At 53.6% G+C, this 19,651-nt stretch overlaps 1 protein-coding gene across 1 annotated transcript in view; it reads right to left on the bottom strand.

Annotated features, from left to right (window-relative positions):
- LOC111152542 (transient receptor potential cation channel subfamily M member 1) overlaps nucleotides 1-18,655 on the bottom strand; it is a 144,605-nt gene extending 125,950 nt beyond the window's left edge. The window contains exons 1-4 of the mRNA XM_022511028.1: nucleotides 18,647-18,655; nucleotides 18,363-18,558; nucleotides 13,771-13,883; nucleotides 12,044-12,148 (exon numbers count right to left, since the gene is read on the bottom strand). Of these exons, the coding sequence (XP_022366736.1) occupies nucleotides 12,044-12,148; nucleotides 13,771-13,883; nucleotides 18,363-18,558; nucleotides 18,647-18,655 (423 nt within the window). The remainder of the gene's footprint in view (nucleotides 1-12,043; nucleotides 12,149-13,770; nucleotides 13,884-18,362; nucleotides 18,559-18,646) is intronic.
- Between the last annotated feature and the right edge of the window lie 996 nt (nucleotides 18,656-19,651).

The raw sequence follows: 19,651 nt of genomic DNA, 5'->3' as shown, positions 1-19,651 counted from the left end.
AAGACGTGTGGACTACATACACTGGCAGAATACTCATGGTATTATTACTAGTGGAGGCTGGAGGGGTCGGGGACGGGGCGGGGGACCGTGAGGATGGGGGGGTGGTCAGTGAGAGGGCATTTCGGTCTCCCAGCTGCTTTCACACCCCGACATCAGGCTCAACCTATCTCCCTCTCGCCCTCCTCTTGCTCTCTGTGAGTTTAGTTAGTTCCCTGTTTCTTCTATTACGTTCCTTACGTTCTAAAGTGATGGCGCTTGGCAGCTGTCCTCAAACAGTTGTGTTAAAACGTAAATCGCTGAGATGAGTCCCTGCTATCAACATAACCCAAAGTGATGCTCTTGGCCAGGCTTAGCAGCCAGGCCTGCTTTCCCTGGGTTCAAGGTTTTATCCACAGCCATTAATCACATGAAAGCAGGTATTAAAGGAGCATTAGCCAGGCCAGCTGCTGCACCATGTCCTGGGCCATTACGGGGATTACTCTGGACTGCGCCCTCCCCACCTCATCCCTGGGTTGCAGGGCATTGCGCAGCCTGGGAGGGGAGATGGGGGGCTGGGGCTGGGAGTGGGGGAGGGGTGCAGGCAGTTCCACGACCCCCAAGGGTGCCTGGGCCTCCAAGTTACATACAAACTCCTGCTCCCCTGCCCTCTCCGTGGCCCTCTGTCCTCCCAGCTCCCTGCAGTGAGTTACTGCCCCCAGCCTGGTAACAGCAGTGAAGGTATGCCAGGGGCTCCACAGGCAGTGGCAAACAGGCAGGTGCTCCAGCAGGCTCTAGGAGCAGAAAGGAAAGGCACACTTTGCACCTCAGGAGCCAGGAGGAGGAATGCCAGCAGGTGGCTCCTCCGTGAGCAGAGCCGTAGGCAGCGAGCTCAGCCCCAGGCCCTTGGCACAGCCTTGAAGTAGCCTGTGCAGGTGCTTCTCAGCCCAGCCCATGGTGACTCCCGAGGGCACCCTGCATGCGGGGCTAGCTGATTCAGTGCTTCTGTGGCCACTGGGTCCTGCCAAGTCCCAGCTGGTAAATAGTCAGGCACATTTTCTTTCTTTTTTTTTTTTTTTAAAGATTTTATTTATTTATTTGACAGACAGAGATCACAAGTAGGCAGAGAGGCAGGCAGAGAGAGAGAGAGGAGGAAGCAGGCTCCCTGCAGAGCAGAGAGCCCGATGTGGGGCTCGATCCCAGGACCCTGGGATCATGACCTGAGCCGAAGGCAGAGGCTTAACCCACTGAGCCACCCAGGCACCCCAGGCACATTTTCTTTTACTGACTCCCCAGTAAGCCCTAACTGATACTGTAATGGAGGGGCCACCGGTTACCCAGCTGAGCGCACTCCCCCACTGCTCCAGCTGATGCTACTCTTGCTATCAACCATGATTACCAGTATTATGAAGCGCTTGGCTTCAGAGGGCCCCAGGGAGTGGGCAGCTGCCCTCTGCAGATTCCCCTTCCATGTGGAGACCTCTGTCATCTTTACCCTGAACGGCTCCCGGTGGCTCACGCGCAGTGGGCCAGGAACTCAAGTGCAGTGGCGTGTTGCTCAGTTTTCGTTTCAGAGATGCTCAGATAGTCTCCTTAACCAGCGGGGATTTGCAGAGCTGAGAATTGGGCTGCAACAGGGCAAACGGAAAGAAAAGAATACCAATGGGTAGGATGCAAAGGCCGACCCCACGGAGGCCTTCCTTTCCCTTGGTGGGGCCTCAATGACCAGGGAAGTGGCTCATTCATTCTCTAGCGTTTGCGGCTCTGGGACACGAGGTGGGCAGAGGCCTGCTCTAGGGAGCTGCTTCTCCAGACTGAGAACAAACAAACACACACAGACATCCTATGAAGTACTGAGTAGAGCAGGGAGGAGAAGCTAAGGGGGATGCGGGCTGGGGGTGTGGCTGTCTCAGATGGGGGTGGCCCCAGGAAGGGCAGCAGTGAGCCCCACTGCTATCTGCTCAGGGCATGTCCCGGAGAGAGAGCGGCTGGTGCAGAGCCCTCAGGTGGCGCCTCAGGTGGACAGGAACAGGGCTGTCATGGGGCTGGAGTGCTGGAGAGGAACAGGAATGGGGCAGGGCCTCGCAGGAAGGGGTGGGCCCAGCCGAGTTCAGCAGGTTACCCCTTTCTGGGCCTCAATTTCCTCAAATGAAGGGATGGGGCTGGTTCTAAGCATCTGAAAAGCACTCATGTCCCAATACAGAGAGAAGCCCGGTACAGAAGACCGCATCTTTAGAAGCAAACACTGACTGGTACCCTAGATATGCATACACGCATACACACCCTGTATACACACACATCAGAACACGTTCACTCGAGCCCAGAGAGAGGGATGGCAGGTTGCACAGCACACAACTAAGTGGGCAGGGGAGCGGGGGGGAGGAAAAAAAAAGAGCCCCCTATACGCGCATACATATGGATGAAATACCCAGAAATGCAAGACAGAGTTGGCTGGCGATCTGCTGATTTTTAGGGGTACCCCCGAAAGAGTGAATAGAACACTAATTTGCAGAGTGACGAGAAGGATGTTCTTCTGTTGCAGTCAAGACAAGTCCACCAGCTTGGGGACTCAATGCCCTTCCGTCCCCCTCTGTGTTTATAGGCAGCCCTCTGTGTGTGTAGCAGTCCTAAGCAAGGCGTGACCTGTGGGGAGTCGCCCCTTCCTGGCTATCCTGGGGGCTAGTGGCGCTTCCTCTGGATGTGCGCTGAGAGGGGCGCAGATGTGAACTCTGTGGGGTGTTGCGTCTCCGTGTGCGTCTCCCACCCTGGCAGCCCCTGCCACGCTTGCTGTCTGTGCACGGGGACTGTTGTCCACCAGAGAACACGTGCCATTTACAATTACGCATTTGAAGGACTGTTTTGTTCAAAGAAGCATTTCTTCCAAGCCTGTGGAATGCGAAATCCAGCCAAACCCAGTAACAATTCGCCCAACCTCCTCCTTCTCCCCAAATCTCAAAGCTCAGCCTTCCTGGCCAATCTCCCTTTTACAATTGAATCAATAAACTTCATAATAGGTCAAAACCAATTGCAGTAAAGGGATGTTCGGTGGCCTCCAGAGCTGGGGGCCTGCAGTACCTTCTCCCGCTCCACCTGGTCCTTCAGTGCCCCGCCCCCATCGCTCCTCTCCCCTGCCCCTACTGTGCTTCTGCTCCTCTCAATTCTCCTCCTGTTGGCTGGACACACTTCTGCTGGAGGGCCTTTGTGTTGGCTGTTCCCTCTGCCTGAATGCTCCTCCCACAGGCATCTGGGTGGCTTCCTCCCTCCCCTCCTTCACATCTTTGCTCTTGCCTCCTTCCCTGGGGCCAAAGTCCAGTGGCAACCCTTTCCCTGAGGTTCCAGCCCCCCTGCTGTCTGCTATTCTCCTTGGCAGTGTCCATTGTCTGGTTGACCCTCCCGGAAAGGACGTCTGCCTGTGATGACAATGTTGTTTTCTGATTTGCTGTCACCAGATCGGCAGCTCCAAAAACACTGCCCGCTACAGGGCAGTGCTCAGTGTGCTTGCTGGGTGGACGATGGTATACATTCAGGGTTTGTTGTTGTTGTTTTGTTTGGATTTGTTTTTATTAAAACCACATGGTGGGTTTGGAGAGAAAAACAAGGAAGGTGCCACATTTCCCACCAACAACTTACTGGCTAATGGTAGGATTTTGTTTGCCTTTCAGTCAGCATTCAAAAAATGAAAACTGTGACCGATTAGATTTGTTTTCTTTATGGCATAAAATACGTAAAAAGTAAGGCACATGCGAGGCCAATTCTTTTTACCGATAAGAAACTGAGGCCCAGAGAGGTTGGGTGGCTTCCCCGTGGTCACACAGCTGAGCTGGGAGTTGGATTGAAGATTTCCTTCTCAGCTTTTTTCCGCCCCCACACTCCAAACTGCTCTCAGATTGGCGGCTGGTGCAGTCCCTGAGCTGAGAATGGGGCGTGCCAGCATGGTGGTGAGCCCACCCGCAGACTGTATGACGCTGCTTGTGGTCACACGGGCCTTCACTAGATTTTTACCTGCGCTCACGCGAGGAATGTCTCTGAGGACACAAATGGACGGATGTGGAAAACAACAATACTTTCCTCAGAACACTCCTGGGGAGGGAGCTTCTCTGACAAAGGGACAGAAAAGAGGGGCCAAGACCCCACCGGGGGGAACTGGCTGCCGAGCTGCCTTCTAGAGACAGTGGGCCTGGTTAATGGCCTGGGCTTATGGTGTCTGACCTCCTGGGTGCTAGAGAGTTGTTACCCCGGGCTACGGTGCAGGCAGACTTGCTAGGACCCATGAAAGAAATGACACAGTGGCCAGAAGCAGGAGGAGGGTCAGAGATCGCCAAGGCCGTCGACTGAGTCCTCAGCATTCCCCAAGAGCTTTACAATATGTCCTTGGGGAGAAGGGAGGCAGCCCAGGCTAACTCGAGGGTCCAACAAAATATGAAGCCACAAGGTGCTTTCCCCATTCAAAGATCATCAGATGCAATGGGACCGACAGTAGTTGTAAGGGCAGCAGGACCCTGGCCTCCGGATCTTTCCAAATGCTGGTGAAAGAACGAGAGTCGACTAATAAGCCCCATTGAGCGAGACGTCCTGGACAGACCCTCTAGCTGTGGCCAGCAGCTCTGGACCTTGGGGTGGCCCGCTCGGACTCAGCGGCACCTCATGTGCAAGAAACGAACGCAGCCAGGAGCCTGTGAATTTCAGTGCGTCAGGGCCTCCAAAGCCAAGAGGGAAGGTAAATTCTCACAGAAGTCTCCCAGGCCCCCCATAGGGCAACAGAAAGACAAAAGAGCAGCTGGTGAGGGCTGTCCTTGTGTAAGTTTCAGAAGCCAGTCATCTGTCATCCAGCCCAGCTCCCTGCACCCCCACCCCGGGGCTTGATGCTGGTACAGGAGACTAATCATCTCACCCTGCTCCCCCAGAAACCTCTGAGGAGTGGGGAGGTGGCTGTGTGGTTTACCAGTACACAGATATGGCCCTGGCGTGATCTCAGAGGTCAGCTATAGGGTAGCTGGGCACCCTGAGGATCCCTGAGGCTTTCTGAGCTGGGAGCCCAGGGCGAGCACCCCAGGGTCTCCAGCTTTCCCTCCTCGTGGTCCTGGGGGGTAGCTGGTGTGCGCCCTGTATGCTCCAGGTGGAAATGGCACCAACCCTGCATATACACCCCCTTCTCGGGGGGAGGACAATGCCTGGGGCTGAGATGTGGACCTGCACGTGAAAATGGCACGCATACGGAGATGCTGGGAAAGCACTTAGCCAAAGGGCCACCATCAAAGTTCTGCCTGGGAGGGAACGGTCATGGACATGGGCAAGCACCAGTTCCTGGATGAGAGCCGGAGAAACCAGCAGGAAGCAGATCGCAACATTTGCTGGGTCTGCTCCAGAAATGGGGACGAAGAGGGAGGAGGGGAACAAAGGGAGGGGCCAGGGTCAGGCCAGAGGACAGACCCTCCGCCTCGGGGCTCTGGCACACCCTGGTGGACACAGAAGCTTCCAGGTGCCCAGCTGCATGGGTACAACTGTAGCTCCCAAGGATCTCGGGGCCGTGTGGAAAAGCACATAAGCAGAGGGATACCAGAGGCCCCTACTGGCTTTGGGGCAGGGATGTGCAGAGAAGGTGGCTTTTAGAAATCCCTGCCAGCCATGAGAGTTTACTCCAGTCTCTGAGTGGTCATATCTAGCTATATGCACAAGTTACATCGTGTGTAACCCCAAGAAGATAGCATTCCAGCTTAGATAAAGTTGGGGGGAGGTTATTCCAAGATTTCGTAAGGATTTCAGTAGAATTCACTGGCTCTGTGTGCTGTAGCATATGCATTAGGACCAAACGCTGTTCTCGTGAGACTTTGAGAATAAACTGAGAGCCACACACAGCCCCATAGGTCTACAGGCTACTGAGGCTGGTCAGGGGCATCTTTAAAATCTCTCTTCCCTCCTGACAAGGTTCTGCCAAGTCCATTGATTCTGAAACTTGAAAATATTCTGTTGGTGGACATCAACAATGCCACAGTGACTTTAAACAGCAAAATCTACTTTTTCTTCTTTCTTTAACAAACATTTCAATATTCTATGATTATAGATTATAGCGTCCCCAGGGCCTGGGCAACTAAAGGTTGCACAGAAAGTTAGGAATGAGGTGGATATTCCATTTCATCCACAGGTGCTAACTCACAACCCATAACTCACAACCCATAACTCACAACCCATGCTTTTCCCATAGCCTAAAGTGTCATTTCAGAGCTGGGCTCCAGAAATGGTGACCTATTTTACCTGGAAAGCTTTCTGTGGAGAACTCCGGGTTAAATGGAGGTATCTTTCCTGCAGGACTTATCAGAGCCTTTAATAAACTGATATGCATTGTGAATCTCTGAAAGGGCCCTCTGTGGTCCCTCTGGTTTGGGTCTCAACATGCCCAGAGGCTGGCGTTTCCAGGGTCTACTTGGTGTTAGACTTTGGAGAGTCATCCTGGGAATCCGGAAGCAGGAGGATGTCTCAGTTGCTTATAGCCACTCCCACCTGACTAGTTAGAGATTTCCACTCAAGCCTATATCCTCTTTCCCTCCTTCTCCGGCTAACTGAACAAAGCAACCAAATGTTTCACAACCTTCTTGGCCAGAGTCCTCCCCAGAATTTACAGGGTTGCCTTCTGCCCTTCGTTGTCTCTTTTCAAGAGTTTCCCCCTTGCCTCCTTCCGCCAGGGGGGATGGCTTGCTCAAGATCACGTAGCACCTTGACACAGCAGTTCTCCTGAGTATTTACTTCAAGGAAGGTGTGGAGTCTGTGTTGGCGTTTCAGAGGCATGGGGGCTCTGGACGGGTGTTGGCCTGGGCCAGCAAGCAGCACAGACCAGCGCCATGGTGTCTCGGCCCTGACCAGACCCAGCTGTCAGCCTGTGGACCCCTAGGGCTGTCAAGCTCCTTCACCCCCTCACCCCTCTCCACCCTGCTCCCCCCTCCCAGCTGGCTATTTTTCCCCACGACCTACTCCTTCATACATAGACCCCAGAGGCAGCATCCCACGTCCGACCTTACATCTACCTTGCTGTCTCCTCCCTCGCCTCCTTCCCTGGTGCTTCAAGGGGCAAGGTCTTTGGGGAAACACCACTAACCCATTTCCTGCCCTGCCTCCCACCTGCTGGCCTAGTCTGAGGCCTCTGCCCCTCAGAGCAGAGGAACCAGGTAAATATACTTTCTGCCACTGGGCTAAAAGTGGAGAATATGGAACAGGAAGGAATCCAAGATGTTGCTGGCACCTGTTGGTAGATGGGAATGACATGCTAAGCCCCAGAGAGGGGCTGGATAAACAGGCCCAAGGAAGATAGTCATCATGTGGGTGAAGGGAGTGTTTGCTGGCCAGTGTCCTGTCCTTAAGCTGGGGACCCTCTGTGGCATGCCCCCAACTCAACTCAAGGGCCCTTGACCACAGCACTCAGGCCCCATGCCACTTCTCCCAGGGAACTCTTGCCTAGAGAATGCTTTTCAGACATGGGCATGGGATCTGGGGCCAGTTCTTAGGCCGGGGTGCCCCCCCAGAGCTCTGTGTTCACACAGTTCTGAGGCTGGTGGGTCAGGCCCGGCTGCCGGAGCTCTCCCAGGACTTGGTACAGAGCACTCTATAGGGCCCCTGGAACGAGGCTCCTTTTTAAGAGACCAACCACAGCAGAGCCTGGATGGAGGCTCCTCGGGCAAGCCTCTCACCTCGGGAAACCCTTCCTCGGCTTGGAAGCAGACCGGAGCCCCTGTTCCATGGGGAGGGGAGGTGCAGAGTTCCCTGCACCCTCGCACTCAAAGTATGTTCTGAGCACAGAGGCTGCAGACAGCGAGCTAAGGGGCCCTGTCCAGAGAATGCAGCACACAGAGTCTAAGGTTTGGACATGAGCGTAGTAATTTGAAGGAATCAATGGATGTCTGTGGAATTTAATAAATAAAAAGATAATCCTAGGGCTTGGATTTTGTACACCTTTTGAGAACTTCATGTTTTAGTCATTCTTTTTTATTGCATTCCATGAAAGTATCGGTCTTCGACAGACTGACAAGTTAACAAGACAGCACCTGGCCGGGTACCCGAGGCAGAGTTCTGACTTTACTCCACATGCGATAGTGAAGTAGAGAGAGAGAGACCGGTGGCAGGTGCGGAGCGATCTGTTCCCTTCGTCCCAAAGAACAAGGAAATGAGGCTGCCTGGGTCTGCTCCTTCCTCAGAATGAAAATTGCCTTGTATTTACACATGGAATTCTGCATTCGAGTGGGTTCCCCTCACAGGCTATGTGTGAGTTTCCGCGGGACTGGCCTAGCTTCCAGCAACGTCGTCAGGAGGTGGGATGACCCTGCCTCATGGAGAGTTGGATCTGGTCCTAGTGAGGAAGGTTGTCAAGGTAAGACCCCCCCCTCCACCACCCCCCTCCAGCCCCCTGAGCTGGGCTCTGAAGGATGCCAGGGCTGCGGAGGGCGAGCTTGGTGGACTGCCTGAAGCTATAGAACAAACAGACGGACTGAGAGGAGGGAACTCAGATCACCCAGGGCCACCTCGCCAACGCCTTTCTCTGTAGGACTTTCTAATTTTCTAACGTTCTAAGGCTTTCATCTTAGTGAGAAATTCAGCTACTTCTACTCCTGTAGAAGGAGCTGGGGCGGTCCCCATGGCAGGACAGTAGGGTTTACACTCACTCTGCCCCTGGCTTACTTTAAAAGTACTAAAACATTTTGGGGGTACCTGGGTGGCTTAGTTGGTTAAGCTTCTGCCTTTGGCTCAGCATGATCCCGGGGTCCTGGGATGGAGCCTCATGTTGGGCTCCCTGCTCAGCGGGGAGCCTGCCTCTCCCTCTCCCTCTGCTCCTCCCCCTGCTTGGGCTCTCTCTCAAAAAAGTAAATAAAATCTTAAAAAATGAAAGTACTAAAATATGTTTAAGTTACAAAAACATTCTTTTGTTTTCAAAATCAGCAACAAGACTCTGCCGCAGGAAGGTGAAGCCCCACAATTCTGTTGTCACCGATGTTGTGACTTTCCTCGTGGCCTTCATGTTTTCTTCGGTGTTTAAGAGGAGGGAGAGAGACAAAGAGAGAGCGAGAGAGCACAAGCATGTTGGAGATACAGCTTAGAGTGAACTACCTCTATGTATGTATGTATTTGTGTAGGATTTTCTTGCGTGTTTTAGATTTTCTATGAATAGTGCACTTCCGGGGGTTGCTTTTTTCTTCAACAAGGTATCAATGTTGATACAGGTGGCTGGGGTCCTTTGTGTTAAGTGCTGTGTAGTATTCCATCGCTTGAATAAACAAAAGCTGACCTAGACCCTTATACACTGGTTTTTTATAGCACACAATGCTGACGTGAGCATTTGTGTACATTTCACTGCATACATGTACTTGAATTTTCTGAGGTAGACCCTAGGGTATAATTGCTGGGCTGTGCAATCATTCCAGTTTGCTTAAGACCATGACCATGGACTCCAAACTGTATCTTTCAGCAAAGTAAGAGGTAGACACGCGTGAAAGCACTACACAAGGAATCACAGTCACATTTTCCACCTCCCACAAGAACACTTGAGGCTTTTCCTGAAAGAGCGACTATTTTTGCCAGCAGGATGGGGCTCCAGGAACCTCAAAGACCGCTGGCTTCATTGGTTCAGGATGCCATGCTGGGCATTCCCGTCTGAGACCAAAGGAAGACTTTCAGAGGTGGGAAGAGGCAACCAAGGGCCAAATCTACCTTTGACACCTAAAGGTCCAGACAACTTGACCCTTGGAAAAGCTTATGTAACAGGTAACTTGTGTTGGGTTTTTCCCACAGGAGCAGCTGGTGTGTTTCAGCAAACACTGGGCGGACAGATGTGGCTTTCGGTTAGGAAACAGGGAACAGCACCGAGCTAGCGACATCAAAGAGAGCCAAGTATGCGTGAAAACAGTCGGCTTTCTGCGCCCCCCCACCCCGTGATTTTGTGGATGATTTCTAGCACCTCCTTAAAGCATAGCTTCCTTAAAAGCCACGGGTATTGTCTTTCCTTCTTGCATTAGCCATTTTACTTCTTAGCTTGAGGGCTGGCTATAAATAGACCTCAGGGCAAACTATGCCGTTAAGACTTTTAACTATGTGCAGCTTTCGTAGGAATTTGGCAGAGATGCCTCGGAAGTAGTGGGGGTTGGGCGGCCGTCGTCATCCCTGTCTTTAGACTCGTAATTTACAGTGAGCCGTCCTGAAGGAACGGTTGTGAGTGTATCTATAAATGGGATGCCGTTTTTCCATCTTCATCAAAGTTTAAGTGCTTTTCCCACCCTCCTTTCTTGTTGAATTCCCTGCTCCCAGACCCTACCAATTGCAATTTCTGCAACCGCACACATAAGGCGGGATACTGGGCACAGGTTAATAGGGGACTTTAAGTTTAAGAACAACAAAAGCTTGTTCCTTTTCACACTTGATCAGAAAGAACAGTGTGGGCCGGCTCTGTTTAAAGAGGAGGGGTCCTGTGGAGCCGTGTGGTTCCACCAAATGCTGCAGTGGATTTGCAAATAGTAAATCACGCAAGACAAGAGTGTGGGCTGTCTCTGAAAACCATGATGACTCTCACATGGGCACGTCAATGAGCATATAGACCGATGCCTCCACTGAGCTCCCAAAGGATGTGTCTTTCCTATTCTTGAAACAGAGATGAGTTTTAACTCGTTATTTTAAAAAAAGACTTTCGAGGCACCTGGGTGGCTCAGTGGTTGAGCGTCTGCCTTTGGCTCAGGTCATGATCCCAGCGTCCTGGGATCAAGCCCTGCATCGGGCTCTCTGCTTGGACAGGAAGCCTGCTTCTCCCTCTCCCACTCCCCCTGCTTGTGTTCCCTCTCTCGCTGTGTCTCTCTCTGTCAAATAAATAAATAAAATCTTCTAAAAAAAATTTAAAAAAATAAAAAAAAAGACTATCATCTTATCCATTTGCATTTTCAGGCTCTGGGATGTCAGAGACTCACAGTACCTGTGGCCCAACAGCTACGCCAACCTCCCCTCCCCCCACGGCCATCTATAGACGGGGAGACTGAAGGCTGGTGAGCTGTATGCCTGCAAGTGGCAAGCCGTTCCCACGTGGTGTCCCCTCTGGGTCTTGCCCAGGTAAGTGACCTTTCCCAGGGCATTCACCGGCCTCACTCTTTTTCCTGGCTTCCACCCCAGCTCCTAGAGCTCTGCCTGGCACCTCGCGGCTGCTCAGGGAGTGAAATTCGTCCTCTCTGCCCACACAGAGCTCCTACTTCTGCTCCTGCCTATGCACAGTAGGCAGCACCCAGGAGAAGCAGAGATCCTCTCTGAGTCCCGTGGGCTGAGCACCAGAGGCCTCCAGTGCGGCCTGGGCGAGGCATCTGGCTGGTCCTCACCAGCCCTCTGAGCGCCAATCAGGGCAGAAGGGCGAGGCGGTGACCAGTCCAGGACACCTGCACTCAGAGGGTCAACGACGGCGGAGAGCAGGCTGCATCAGAACATGAATGCCCTGGGTGCTCAGGGCCACATTCCACTCGTCTGGAAAAAGTACAACATCTAGGGTTCAAATCAGCAGATATTTGGCAAGGCCAAATGACAGGGGTCATGGGAAGGAGTGGGGAGAAGGGTTTGGGGGAAATGGGGTCAGGCCTCATGACAACTTCCTCGAAGTCTGCTCAGAGTCCTGGGAGCCACTGGCCCTCCCCAGTTCCTCGGAGATGCTTCTGATCCTTACTGAGGGTCCCCGCAGCCCCCGCCGGTGCCCCCACAAACAGGTGATGAAGAACAAAGGGTAAGGGGGTGGCATCAGCACAGGGGAAGTGACTTGAAGCCTCACAGCTGCTGAGGCAGTGGGGGCAGCTGTGGGGCACGCCATTGGCACAGCTCACACCCCCAAAGACCTCCTGGGTGCCTTGGGCTGTGTACATGAGGTGGGAGGAGCAAGGAGGGGACAGGAAAGGGAAGCCAGCTCCCCAGAAGGAATCCTGATATCAGAGCTCTGAACACCCAGCACCCCATTCCCGCCACGGTCTACGGAGAACAGAGCCCACTGTCCAGCCTTCCAGCCGGTACTGCTGGAGACCAGTGTCCCTCTGGACTTCCGTCCATCTGCCAGGCAAAGCTTGCTCACCTTCTGTGACCCCGATGTGGAGTTCTTGAGGGAGCCCCTCTTGAAGGAACTGCTCATCTTCCTCAGGGAGCCCATGAGCCCGCCTCCCGTGTGTCCCTGGATGGGCTGGGGCAGAGCACCGGCAGCCGCAGCCCCACAGGGCCCAGCCAGGGAATCAGAGTCTGGGGCAAGGCTGGCCGTCGGCTGGGCCAGCCAAGGAGGTGCCTGTGTTGGTTCGAGCCGCTCCTCCTGCCCGACTCGTGCCCCTGGGCTCTCCTGGGCCCTTCTATAACATCTGGAATCAGGCTTAATCCCTCCATCCCCCACGGTTTATGGGGGCAGATTTAGCAAATTGTGATTGAAAGTAAATCTCCTTTGAGAAAGTGGTGGCTGCAAAGGGTAGTCAAATGGGAAGGATTTGGGTGTCCGGACAGGCACATTTCGAGAGCAGAGCCCCACAGCTGGCATCTTAGCCCCCTGGGAAAGCAGCACCTAGACTCTCAGAGGCCCTGTGTCCACTTGGGCATGCTCCTGAGTCCGGGAGCAAAATCGGCACCAAAGCCCCGGCCCGTTGGGTCACGACTCCTTCCCCCAGGCTGTCCGTGTATACAGCCTCCCTGGTTAGTAGGTGTCTCGTGTCGCTCCTGTGTCGGATGGACTGTCGGTTCCATGCAGACATTCACACACACACAGACATTCCATGTGTGCAGCTTTGTCATTTCTGTTTCCAGAGTGTCTGCCTCTCCCCGCTGCAAAAGGATTCCCTTCCTTCAGGGAGGCGGGGTCCGAGGTCCTGGCCTGTTGCTCTGTTGTGGGCACATGATGGCTGCTCCCTGAAGGGCTGCTCTGTGTGGCTCTGCTCCCCGTCCTCACGCGTTGATGCCGAGCCTGCCATGGCTGTCACCCAGCTTCCTGCCTCCTTCATGGGTAGGCGTCACCTGCAACCTACAAGACTGGGTGGTCTGGCCTCTTGCACCCAAAGATGGAGTCTTAGAGAGAACAGTGATGCATTCCCAAGGTCATGCGTGAATTTTTTTAAGGACACACAGGCTCTGAGTCAATCAAACAAAAGAGAAGCTACTGGAGTCCCCCTAGCTTTCTGGCTTCTTGCCCCAGGAGGCTGTATGACCCCAGATACACCATCGGCACCTATCGGGGTCTGGCTTAGGACCTCTTGGAGTCCCAGCTCTGGCCTCTCTCCAACATAGCCCTTGCCCCTTGCACAGCTGGGCCAGCCCTCTGCTCCCACCCTCCACCTCTTACCCCCTCTCAATCATTTAACTGATGTTGTCTGAGCCTCTACCAGGCTGTGTACTGTGCACACCAGATGCCAGAGACACAACAGTGAACAGGCAGGGGAGAGGCCCCGCACTCCTAGAGCTGTCCTCGTGGTGGGGGAGGCAGACACAGTAAGCATCAGGGAGCAAAACAGAACAGGGAGAAGGGGTGGGGTGGGGGACTTCATTTTGTCCAGGCCATGATTTGCCCAGCCCATGATCTGATAGACAGTAGTTTTAGATAAAGGTTATATATATACACACACATATAAAGTATATTTATGGATATTTTCAACATATATATCTTTAAAGTGAGCAGGGGGAGACGCAGGGCGAGAGAGAGAATCTGAAGCAGACTCCACTGGGTGCAGAGCCTGACACAGGGCTCGATCCCACGACCCGAGATCATGATCTGAGCTGAAGCAAGAGTCAGATGCTCAACCGACTGAGCCACCCAGGCGTCCCCCTCACATGCCGTTTTAAGGGACCATCGTGGTCCTTGGGGTCACTAGCCAGGGGTGCCAGGGCAGAAGCAGGGAGCCCAGCCAGTGGGACGGTGGCCACAGAGAGGTGCATGCGCTGACCTGGGGAGACAGTGCAGATAAGACCGACAGGGTGTGCTGTAGGACAGGATGTGGAGGACGGGGACAGAAGTCGGGGCAGTGCAAGGCTTTGGGCCGGGGCTTCTGGGAGAGTCGAGATGTCTGGAGTGAGGTGCGAAAGGCGACGGTGGAGCTGATTAGGGGAGAGCACCCTTGCCGCTAAACCTGACTGGGGAAGGACTGGAGGCCGCTTCCCCACGTTGTCCTACTTTGTCCTCATCCTTAGGCAAATCCTCAACGCCCTGATCATGGGATCTGGCAACCCGGTTGATACATTCCCCAGGCCTATGCTGCCCACTCCTCCCTTCAACCTCTAGCTCCAGGGAGGTTCATCCTGGCCCTCAGCTTCCTTCCTGTATGATAATCCCCAAAGGGCGCCCTGGAACCCTGGCCACCCAGAGGGGCTCTGCACCTTGTGCCCAGCTTCCCAGCCGACTCCCCATTTGCGTAGCTCCAAGACATGCAGCTCAGCCCAGTGTCTCCCCTGCGGCTCTCAGATCTATCTCTCTTCCTCCAGGTTTCCTGCCCAGTGATGGCACTTCACCAGCAAGATCCAAAGCCAGACGTCTGGGACGCCTTCGTTCCCTGGGGCCCCACACTGTGGTCTCCTGGACACGTGTGTCCGTGCACTCCTCTCCACCCCAACACCAGGTCCAAACTCCATAAAGACTCACGTGGCAAACAGCCCCTCTTGAGTCTCTTGGATCACCCCTGCCCCCGCTTCCATCTACACCTATGCGAGAAAGAGTAATCTTTTAAAAATGCAGATCTGGTCATGTAATGCTTCTGCTTAAAGCCCCTCAGAGCTTAGGACTGACCCAAATCCTTGCTGGCCTGTATGGGGCTGCCTCTAACTGCCTCCCTGCTCACTCATGGCCCCCCAGTCTCACCTTTATGTTCCAGGAATCTGTGGGCAGAGCTGCTGAACTTAGGGTGGGGACAGAGGGTTTGGTTCAGAAAGAATGAGCCTTCATGATGGATGTCTTCCAATTTTAGAAACTACTAGCTCAATTTCATTCCTGAAGACATGATCCCTGCCCTCAAGGAGTTTGCCTTCTTGCCAGCAGGGAAGTAAATGGAAAGATTTACCAGGCAGAATAAAATCCCTGCTCTGATAGAATTTCCTGCCAAATAGATGGTCATGAGTACCCGGTCTTTGTGTTGGAAAGACACCTGAAATAAACCAGGGACTAAGACGAACGGTGTAACCGATCAGCAATGTCTGCTGTGTATTCACCTGTTCAACATGTCTGGGTGTCTGGTGTTAGCAGCAGCCTCTAATTTTCAGGACATCATTCGTGTGTCTGAATCCCTTTATCTCTGTGTCTTTCTATCTCTCTATTATTTTCTATCTCTGTGTCTTTCTATTATTTTCTCTTTCATGCTTCTCTGTGCCTTCTCCTTTCTTCTCCCTCTCTAGATTATTTTAGTTTGTTCCTTAAAAGCGTATACATTAGTTTGTCAGGATGTGTAGAAGGTCTTTGCTGGCTTGGGACCAATGAAGAGAAAGGTCTCGTTGCAGAAGCCCCAGGAGCAAGCTGGAGGCTGGGAGAACTTGGCAGGAGGGTTCTCCCCGCAGGGCGGAGAGCAGGCTGCATCAGAAGGTGAATGTCCTGGGAACGCACTGCAAACACTGAGAGCATGAGAGCTCATGCCATTAAATGTGCCATTAGACACCTGCGTTCGCTGAGTGTCTCCAGACCCCAAAGAGTGGAAAGAATTAACTTCACGCTAAGCCCGAATGTTATTATTTCAGCCCCATTCCCCAGGCTTAAACGTGCTGCATTTTGGAGCATCCTAAATCAGGATTAAAGGCAAGCATGTGGGGCCAGGCCAGAGCTGAGCGCCTAAATGAAAGCTGGGGATCATCACCTGTATCAGAGAGTGGCCTGAGGGGGCAGGAGAGGCTTCGGTCATCCCGGGCACATCTGGCCACCCACTTGCCCCTGGCATAGGACCAGAGACAGGTGCCCCTGCTCAGAGAGCCTTGCCTGCTCCATGCCAGCCAACCTGGGGTCAACCCACCTGGTAGCTTGGGGACTCTGGGCTCGTTGGTTTCCCATAGCCCGAAAAGCCTGAGTAGCCCCCAATGGGAGTGAGAGGCCCTCAGAATATGCTTGGAGGTCTCTTGTAAACGGTGCACCACTCCATAGTTTCAGGACCATGAATCATTGCTACCATCAAGGCTTTGAGGCCGGCACGTGGCTGTCTCCACGGCGACAAGCGTGGGCCACTTCATTCTAACGTTTTCAACATTTATTTGTGGAGTGTGATGTTTGCGAAGAACAGAGGGTTTTGCTGGGTGCCTGCGGGGGTGGGAGTGTCTGTGGGAGCAGCAGAGGCAAAGCTGGAACAGAACTCAGCACTGTGGTCCCCGGTCCACGCCTGGGCCTGGGGGGGAAGGTGACGCGGAGCCAGGCAGGAGCCTGATGGCAGGTCTGTACTGAACACGGACGAGGCCTCTGGACAGCCTCAGCAATGGGAGGGCAGGCCGATCGATCAAGGTCATCAACAACAGCACTCTGCTGGGGCTGCACGTGAATTCCTGGCCCAGAGAGTGGGTCAGGGCTCAAGTACATGGGTGTATATTAATTGATTTTAAAAATTGGTTAAGTCATTAATTAATATATGTTAGTTAATTTGCCATTGGATTAACCGATCAATTCCAAACTGATAGTGGCACTTAGTCTCTGGGTGGTAGGAATCATACCTTCTCTTTTGTATCTTCCTGCTTTTAAGTTTTTCCAATAAATGCGGATTTTTTAAAAAGCAAAAACGTGGGGCGCCTGGGTGGCTCAGTGGGTTAAAGCCTCTGCCTTCGGCTCAGGTCATGGTCCCGGGGTCCTGGGATCGAGCCCCACATCGGGCTCTCTGCTCTGTGGGGAGCCTGCTTCCTCCTCTTTCTCTGCCTGCCTCTCTGCCTACTTGTGATCTCTCTCTGTCAAATAAATAAATAAAATCTTTAAAAAATAAAAAAAAAGCAAAAACACCTCATGAACCAGTAAATAATCAGAGAAAAAGAATTTCAGACGGAAAGAACTCCTGCCCCGAGCTCTATCCAGTGTTCACTAGTTTCCTGGGAATCCCACAGGAAATGTTTTCTGCACCTTCATAACTTTCATTCCTTGATCTGCCCACACAGGTTTGGGAGCTGCTAGAGGATGTCAGCTTTTTTCACTTAACCTGATGTCTCGAACATCTTTCTCCCGTTAATCAATGTAAGTGTACAATTCTCTGATTACTCGTGTGATGATATATCTGCAAGGTAAACATCGGGGCTGCTGGGTTTATTGGCCTGTCCTTGCATATTTTGTAGATATTCCCAGTCGCCCTTCAAAAGATTTTACTCATTCACACGACAGTGAATGAACACGGTTTTCGAAAGACGTCACAAGTACCTTGTTGTATTGGTAAAGCTGGAAGAAGCTTCTTCTGCCCTCTAGCTTCCTCCAGGGCCCAGCAGCTCTGGGTCACATCCGGTATCTCTGGTCCCGGGGTCACTGTGCACCCCCGCCCCCCGCCCCAGCCCTCAGCCCTTAGCCCCCGGGACAGCCACCACTCCCTCGGGTCCTGGTGGATGGAATGCCATGTGCATATTGTTTCCCTTTTGTGGGGTCATCAAGACCCAAGACCCAGGGGGGGATGTTTTGGGGGACTTCCACCCCCCTTGGGGGGTGCTGTCTGAGGACTCCCCAAGTCCTGGTGCAGAGAGTCCCGTCAGACAGAGGGTTACTCCTGAGAGTATGTGGAACGGCTCCAGAAAGGCACGGCTCCCTCAAATCAAAGGCAGGGGCAAGATGGGTTTCAGTGTGAGGTGCAGGGGGTCGTGTTTAGAAGGAGGCGTCCCACTAAGTAATTGTAACCATGCCCCAGTACTGCAAACAACTGCATATATATATATATATATATATATATATATATATATATATATATTTATTTATTTATGATTTTATTTATTTATTTGAGAGAAACAGTGAGAGAGAGAGAGCGCACAAGCAGGGAGGAGGGGCAGAGGGAGAGGGAGAAACAGACTCCCCAGTGAGCAGGGAGCCCGATGAGGGGTTCGATCCCAGGACCCTGAGATCATGACCTGAGCTGAAGGCAGATGCTTAATTGACTGAGCCACCCATCATCTATAAATATTTAAACATTCATTTTCCTCCAAGACTTCTAGGCAGTGTCTGGGGTGGTGAGAGCAGGGAGTGCCCGAGAGGAAGCTTCAGGTGGTCTTGCTGGCTCCTGAGGGCACAAAGGTGGTTACTGAGTCCAGAGTGAGGAGAGGTGGTCAGTTCTTAGGGGCAGCAACACTGGTTCATTTGGCACAAGGGGAGCCGTGTCTGTCTGCAGGGACACAGTGGTCTAGAGAGCCGGGGGTGAGCTTCACTCCCACAGCGCTTCCTTCTCCCAGAACATGCTCCTGACCAGGCCTTCCCTGGAAGCACGAGACCTTTCCAGACCCACCCGATGCGTCTGTCAGCGCGGCTGCCACGACAAATATCACAGACCGCGTGGCGTAAACGACAGAAATGTGGTTCTCCTCGTCCCGGAGGCCACAGTCCCAGACCAGGGGGTCAGCAGGGGTGGTCCCTCCTGAGGCCTCATCCCTTGGCTTGCAGATGGTTGCCTTCTGATTGCTGGGCCTCCGCCGGGTGTCCTTCTGCACGCAAGCAGCCCAGTGTGTCTGGGTGTGTTTGACTCTCCTCTTCTTACAAGGACCCCAATCAGATTGGATCGGCCCACCTTACCGGTCTCATGTTAACTCCATCCCTTCTTTAAAGGCCCCGTCTCTAAATACAGTTGAGTCCTGGGACCCTGGAGGTTAGGGCTTCGACATATGAATTTTTAGGGGACCCAAAGTCAGTCCTGCACACCCCCAGGGAGGGCCCCTCTCCTCGCTTAGCCGTCCTGTGTGTGTCCCTGTGGAGCCACGTGTCCTGCCAGCCCTCCAGCCCGGCTCTGTCATGCTACCCGCTTGCCACTCTGCCTCCCGAGTCCCCAGAGGGACGTGCATTGACCCCATGTGGCATTGGCTCTGGGGGTCGGTCGTCTGGCCTAGGGCCGAGGGGAGCTCAGAACCAACGTTGTGTCCAGAGCGAGCAGGTGAAGGCGTCAGTGGGTGGAAAGATCGCGCCCAGAATCGCATTTGCCTGGAAGGACAAGCAGGGCCGGCGGGTAGGGCGGCAGCTGAGGAGTCCTGCCTGCCGGTCACCCCAGCTCGGCAGGAGCCCTCCTTTGGGGGCAAAATAGCACCCGTGCAATTCCACGGTGTGGTTGAGCTTGTAAAACGTGAGGAGGAGCATGAAAATGCCAGCACCTCGGACGCACGCGTGTGGAAAACGTACGGGAAGGAGGCCACTCCCATCAGCTTTGAAAGCAGAGAACGTTTGGTCTGGCGTCCACGGGAAGTCCTTTCTTTGGCAAAGGAGAACCACAAAAGGAAAGGACATGCTGGAAACTCAAGGCAGGCCCTGCCCAAGTCTGTTTCCAGCGGGGCAGAGTGTCACCTGGGCCTGCCGGTGTGGGGGTAGTCACCGCCGGGGACGGGTTGGGGGGGGGGGGGGTGGACGCCCGGGTTCTGCGGGCTCAGAGGCTGAGCTGGGTCAGTGGTGTGGGCTCTGCCTTCCCACCATGGCCCGCGTGGTTCCCATTCACAGCCCTGCCCAGGACCTGCATTCCCCCAGGGCATGCTTGGCATCCATGGAGCGTGACACTGGACATTGTCCTCTCTCCCTGACTGCAAGAGGGGGCGG

The sequence above is a fragment of the Enhydra lutris genome, unplaced genomic scaffold, assembly GCF_002288905.1.
Source record: "Enhydra lutris kenyoni isolate GAN:26980312 unplaced genomic scaffold, ASM228890v2 scaffoldscaffold29, whole genome shotgun sequence".
NCBI classification, from domain to species: domain Eukaryota; kingdom Metazoa; phylum Chordata; class Mammalia; order Carnivora; family Mustelidae; genus Enhydra; species Enhydra lutris.
The sequence above is the reverse complement of the archived record's forward strand: the minus strand, read 5'-3'. Positions and strand labels throughout refer to the sequence as shown.